Source organism: Humulus lupulus, chromosome 6, assembly GCF_963169125.1.
Source record: "Humulus lupulus chromosome 6, drHumLupu1.1, whole genome shotgun sequence".
NCBI lineage: Eukaryota > Viridiplantae > Streptophyta > Magnoliopsida > Rosales > Cannabaceae > Humulus > Humulus lupulus.
Window position 1 is genome coordinate 58,350,489 of NC_084798.1, and position 6,685 is coordinate 58,357,173.

At 32.1% G+C, this 6,685-nt stretch overlaps 1 protein-coding gene across 5 annotated transcripts; it reads right to left on the minus strand.

The window, feature by feature from the left end:
• Positions 1 to 636: 636 nt before the first annotated feature.
• Positions 637 to 6,149, minus strand: LOC133782200 (pathogenesis-related homeodomain protein). 5 transcript variants are annotated; one of them, XM_062221420.1, is made up of 11 exons: positions 5,864 to 6,149; positions 4,908 to 5,278; positions 4,311 to 4,476; positions 3,975 to 4,008; positions 3,781 to 3,881; positions 3,424 to 3,693; positions 3,030 to 3,263; positions 2,862 to 2,951; positions 2,222 to 2,272; positions 1,772 to 1,972; positions 637 to 1,070 (listed from the first exon to the last, which is right to left on the minus strand). In XM_062221420.1, the coding sequence occupies exons 2-11, from the start codon at positions 5,255 to 5,257 to the stop codon at positions 798 to 800; spliced, it is 1,770 nt and encodes a 589-aa protein (XP_062077404.1). In that variant the 5' UTR covers positions 5,258 to 5,278; positions 5,864 to 6,149; the 3' UTR covers positions 637 to 797. The 5 variants fall into 5 exon arrangements, with proteins under 5 accessions (XP_062077404.1, XP_062077403.1, XP_062077401.1 ...); XM_062221419.1 differs by having other exon boundaries at positions 3,781 to 3,893; XM_062221417.1 differs by having other exon boundaries at positions 3,975 to 4,098; positions 5,864 to 6,148.
• Between the last annotated feature and the right edge of the window lie 536 nt (positions 6,150 to 6,685).

Sequence of the window (6,685 nt, forward strand, 5' to 3'; positions counted from 1 at the left end):
TAGGAATCAATTTGGTATTAATACCAAATTGTATATTTATTCTTTCAAAAATTAGGGTGTACTTTCTAGAATTAGCTATTTGTATTTATTACGTCAGATTCTAGGTTGTATATATATTCCCTCTCTTTGAGATAATAATACACAGAAAAATATTCAAAATCTCACATTAATTGTGCAAGAAAAAGTGAAAAAAAAACATGGGCCAAGTGAAAAAGAAAAAGAAAGTTACGGGTTGGAAAAATCTGATTTTGATGGGGAAGGCTGATCTTGGAAGATTGCCTCTCTATATTTGTAAGTAATGTCCCAATATTTTTAGATACACAAAAATGTTTATCTATATATTTATGTTTACAAATCAGCTAAAATATGGTGAAAAATCAGTTGAAAATAAAAGGCGAGGTAAATCTTTAATTGGAAATTAAAGTGGCACAGATACAGCCTCTTCTTATTTTACATATCAAAAAACACAAATCTTTATGGTGCTTTATTTAGAACAATCTCTGGAGCATGTCCACTTTGAATATGTAACTCTTAAAAGGTGAGATTAACTAGTTACAATTTAAGGAAACCAGGACAAAAAATAATATAAGGAAATTCTATTATAAGCCTTTTTTATAAGCTGAATGGTTATAAACCTTTTTAACCAATTTATAAGCCTTTTTTCCTTTCATATAAGTTAGCAAAAGATACATTTGATTTGACCCTTGGGAAGACCCCAAGACTGTTCATGTTTAGAATTTGTAAATATGCTATACAAAAAAAGAAAAATAATTAGAAGATAACAACCTTTCACGACATCAAGCCTTTTCCCTTAGCTCTGCCACTGGAACATAAATCACAGAGGGCTCGTTCAAAGGATGTTTAGATTTGTTGTTAGATTTGTTGTTTTGAAATTTTAGCAGTTTCTGCTTTAAAGTTTCCAATCTACCTTTGGCTTGACAGAGTCTCTCCATTTCTGCTTCTGCATCTTCACATCCAACCCCAGCAAACAAATTGAGCTTCTTCTTCTCTTTAGTCCTTTCTTTTAAGAGCTTCTTCAAGGTCACATCATCGCTCAACTCCACAGATTCCTGATTCAAATTCATGACAAAATATCATTAATATTCTCCAGTCAAGTAAAATTAAAGTAAAACTTAGGAGAAAATGAGTGATAACAACAATCTCTTTCTCGCTCTCTTTTATACTCTCATAACTCAATGCATGACATGTGTATTCGTCTTATATTTTACACTTTAATGGAATCCAGTGTCAAAGAATGAGATCTTTATAATAGAGTAAGAAAAGCATGCAAAGTTGCACTATGAATTCATAAGAGTTGAACAGATAGAGTCAACTACTCAAAATCAATATCACAGATAAAACAAATGCAACCCCAAGAGGAAAGGAATGAAGAAGAAAAAACTTCGAAATGGGTAGTGTAATCTTTCTTTCAAAGGATCCAGGTACGGCAGCAGATAAACAAAATGCAAAAACTCAAAAGTAAGGAAAAGAAGAAACAATTGAATAGTTGCAAAAATCAGGAAAGCATGCCGAAGATGAAATAGAAATAAAAGAAGAAGAAAGTAATCTGAGATGTTCAACACAACCAATACTAAATTTAGACAGTCAAACTCAAGTTCACTTGGTAAACTTAAGAAGCTAAATAGAACTGCAAGACTCGAAAATTCTTGAAGATCTTCCCTATATTAACACAGCTAAATAACCCTAACTGGTAGCATAATCTCAAATCCTAATTAGCATATATCTCATTTTACATTAGACTTGAGAATACCTCCTTCTTCCTATTTGCAGGTGACGTCACAGAGGATTTCTTGCGGTGCTTCATCTTCGAAGGGCTGCTTAGCGACTTTGGGCGCTTTCTCTGACACGGCTTCTTATTCTTTACAACATGAACCACAGTTTCTGTTGAGGTATTGTCTGACATAAAGTGTGGACCAGGACTCAAAGTGTGAACCTGTTTTACTCCCTCTGCCTGAACATGGAAAACAAATAAGTTGTAAGGTGCCTCAACAATGACAGCATTTAACAAAAAAGCAAGGACTCTGAATAACATTTAGAGGAGATTATATTTGTCTTCTGTTAGATAAAAAAGCTACCCTTTTGCTCTTCAAAACAGAAAGATAATAATAAAAATCATTAATAAGTAAGAGTCAATATGCATAGTAAGAGGAGAGTAGCAGATCTGCATGAAAGAGTATAAATGGTCAACAACTTAACTTACCTTCCTTGTTTTCAAAGCTAAATAACGAGCATTTTTGAACCATTTGCTAACCTGAAATTTCCATTTTAAAGAGTCAATATGCGAAATCTGAAAATTACAAAACCTAGCCAGCCGGTAGAGGAGCTCCAAGGGTGCTCTTTATTTTTTTTTTAGGTAAAGCTATTTTAACTTTTGTCAAGTTTGTTCCAATCATGCTTCTTATTTTAGCTAACATAGATTATTTTAATAATATTTTTACAAATTTAAATTTCTATTTATTATTAAATAATTTATACAAAAAGTAAAATTGTTAAAAAGACTATTAATTTTTTTTTGGAGAGCTGTCTACATTCAGCTAGCCCCTTTGTCGCTCTGTATTTTGGAGAGTGGCGGGAGTGCTATTATTTATATTTCACACCCTATTATAGCTAAAATGCTATTACAGCACCATGGAGATGCTCTTTATAGATTAAGCGCTACTACTCAAAATTTACCCTCCATTACAGAATGTTGCAAAGAGAAAATAACTTAATCAGAAGACATGTAACATCTTCATAACTACAAATCTATTTAGTACTGCACATCCAACAAAGCCATTCTTGAAAACAGTTTCAGATAGATTTCTGCGCAGTTAAAACTCCTGGGTGTTTGAGATCATTACCTTTTCAGAATCGAGACCTAATTCCTTTGATAGATTCTCCTTCACATCTCTAGATGGGAGTTCATTCTCAGCAAAAACTTGACGAAGCCTCTGGTGTAGTACAGAAGTACATATATTTAATAAATACAAGAAAATATAGCTCTAGTCAAAAGATTTGTGGGAGACTACCTCAACAGCAATCCGAGGAATTCTGAAAAATGACCTCCTAATTTGTGCTTCAGGAGGGAGTTTCCTTCCCACGTCCTCAACATCAACATCTGAATTTACTTTCTCACTTTCAAAAAGTGTCATAAGGGTACTAGCAGCATCAGACTCTTTCTCTCTTCGCTTTCTTTTGGCAGGACCCCAATCTTCATCCTCACTAATTTGCTCATATGGCGGAGCATCTTTCCCAAACATTTCCTTTTACAAGCAAAATAATCACATAATATCTATTACTAAAGTTTTTAAATATTCAAAAGACAAAGATAATATGTTTATTATACATTGCCTAAAGATAAATATTCAAAATCTCGTTTCTTTTTCTTGGAGACCAAATAAACATTGATGTTCAAATACTCACATCATATAACTTCCTATAATCAACATCTCTTCTTTGCCTGCGGCCACATACTACTCCAGCATCTGATTCATCTGATCCAACACTACCATCAGACGAAAATTCATCCTCCCACACATTGTCATCAGAATCTGCCCCACTAATGCTGTTGCTATTTTCTTTTCTCTCTGGGTCATAATTTTCATCTTCAGAATCATCTGAAGGCCATTCAACATCAGGATGAAGTGATGCATTTGCATCTTCAGGTAAAGCCGCTTCTCCCTCAAAAACATCCTTCAACAGAAATTAACTCAAAACTATTTCATTACTGGTAAAAGAAATCGACATATCAGAATTAAAACCAGTTTCAACATTACTAACCTCCCAACTATTATTCATGGAAAAATATGTCCCGAGATGAGCATTAACTGCTTCGAAAATTTCCATTCTACACTCGCAAAATCTGCAAAACCATCCTTGATCTCCCGGGGGAACTGTAAAGTGTCAGTCAATATAGTCAATTATTAAGCCATCTAATTAATTAGTATTCACAAGATAGCGGTGAATAAACTTACTATTCTCAGTGTCCAATGGAGGATCAAGACATTTCTGATGAAAAGCAGAATTGCATGTTCCATCACAGAGTATAATATCATTATCAGGAAAAGCTTCACGTGACTTACACTTTGCACAAAATATCTAGGCAGTTCAAAGACAAAATCATGAATAGACAAGTAATAAGCACACAAGAGAGTAATTCGAAGAACTTACAAGGCACTAAAATAGTTCCCATATCCTAAATTAAGAAGCTAATAACTAGGTTTTCCGGAGCCATTCTAGCACATCTCTACACTAGATGAAGATTCAAAATACAGAAAAACAGAGAACTGATAGTGATATGAAGTAATTACATGTTCATGGTAAACAGATCCATCTGGAGCCATAACAGAATCTTCAATGCTTCCTACCGAACTAAGTGAATCCAGCTGTCGAATGGCATCTCGAATACTGAGCTTATACTTCAAAATCTGCTTCTTCGCCCTTTGAAGTTCATTTTCTGGCTTAATCTTTTCTCGACTACAGCAAAAATTTTAATTTAAAAAACATTAAACAACTAAAAACATTGAAGCTGAAACAACTTGGTCAATGCCACAAGTTTAATCTCATTCATCAACTGTTTCTACACCACCAGTTATACAAGAGTTGCATAGCATTATTCATGAAAGTAAAATAAGTTAACTGAAATTGGCCATAGTTTGTTTATTCATGATGATTGGCTAAGTCCGTTTATTTGAATTGAAATTGTCAACATTAAAGTTAAAGGCCGTTGTTCATAAATTGTTTTAAGAAGATAATAACAGATAGTCTCATATTTTACTAGGCATCCTCAAAACAACTTATAGTTTCACATTACTTAACCTATCAAAAATGCATCAACAAAATGAATAGAAAAATTAACAAGTAGTGGTTTTTAAACAATATACATATCTAAGGTATCTTTGGCATACCTTTGTCCTTTCCAACCTTCACCAGAATAAGCATCAATAAGGTTCTGCTCCAATTTCATTTTGATCAAGAGGTACCTTATTCTCCTCTGTAAGCGAGAAGCTTCATCTAACTCCTCATTATTAGCCTTCTTCCTTTTCTGTCTCCTCCTCGTCTTCTCACAGCTTGGTTCAATCTTTTCATATTGACGCTTCAAGGAAGAGAGTTTCTTTGAAGATTTAGTACCAAGTTTCTTATTATGTAATACTTTTTTCTCAATCAGTTTTCTAATGGTGGTATTCTTATCAGTCTCCTTCTTTAAAGAGTTCTCATCTTTCTTCTTAGTTAAAGGAGAAACCTTGCTACCGCGCATTATGGATTCTGATTGTAGAAACTGAATATACAAACATATATAGGTAATAAGTATTCACCCTGAAAATTAATATACAAATAATATCTATGTATATGTGTATATTAGAGAGAGAGAGCAGACAAAATCAGGGACTCTTAGAGTTAAATCCTTCTCGGCAAACAATTTGGAAAAAAGCAGAAACTCCAACTAAGAAGATTATTTTTTTGAGGATTAAATTCTGGAAAACCATTAACAAAAATATGACAGTATGTTACATTAATAAATGAATATCCAGAGATTAAAGTTCAGAGGCAATAAACTTCAGTAAACTTTTCTCCAGAAAATAAATAAAGCCTATTAGACATGCTTTGAGGATGAGATCCCTTGAGAATTCCAGAATACTAGCCAAAAAACAAAAAACACTTGATCTAATTATGGTTTACAATAACCCAGAAAACGAAAAAGAGAACTATATCAAGCAATTCTGATAACTAAAATCTAAGTTATACTAATACCCAGATAATTTTTTTGCAAGAAAAGGCCAAAATCAAGGCTTAGAATCAAATGTTAATAATGCCAATAGAACGTAAAAGACTAAAAGAGAGGACATAAGGTTAAAAGGCTGACCCAAGAAGTAAACGAAACAGTGGAGACGATCTATGAATTGATAGTGTATACAAGCGTTGGGAGAGATGTATATATACATGGAAGAAGAGGCATTTGTGATTGATGGGTTTTCAAAATTTGAAATTTTCTTTATGATTTTCCTTGTAGTCAGTAGATGGCGTCGCCGGTTTTGCTACTTTCGAAGCGCCACCCAAACCCAACGGCCCCTTTTTCTCTCTCTCAAGTTCCTTCCTTCTACCATCTAGTTCGTCTCAAACTAGCACTTACTTGCATTACCAGCACACTATGTTTTTTATTTTTCAATTTTTTTAGTTTTATTACATTTATATTAAGAAATACAACTCATAATACATTATTAATATTATATTGTACCCACCTTGAAGGATTAGTCATGCGAGAGATTGAATTTTTCATATCTCTTTTATATAAAAAAGTGTAAAAATAAATGAAATTTTTTGTTTCAGTTTTTTTATTTTTTTTTATTAATTTTAGTAGAATATTTTTATATTTAATAAAATATTTTTATATTTAATAATAAATTATAAATATGACTTAAATTTAAATAAAATTAAATAAATTAAAATAAAATATTTTTTGAATATTTTATAATAATAATTATTTTTATTTAAAAATAATAAAATCATACATTTTATAACTTAAATAAAATTTAATTAAACTTCACATATTATAATAATACCATATTAAATATATAATATAATATAATCTACTATCAACTAGCAAAAAATAGATAAAGTTTGCAATATTGAAGAAGGTAAATTCTCAGCTCAAATTGAGACTGAGGTAGCACTGTTTTATTTATAC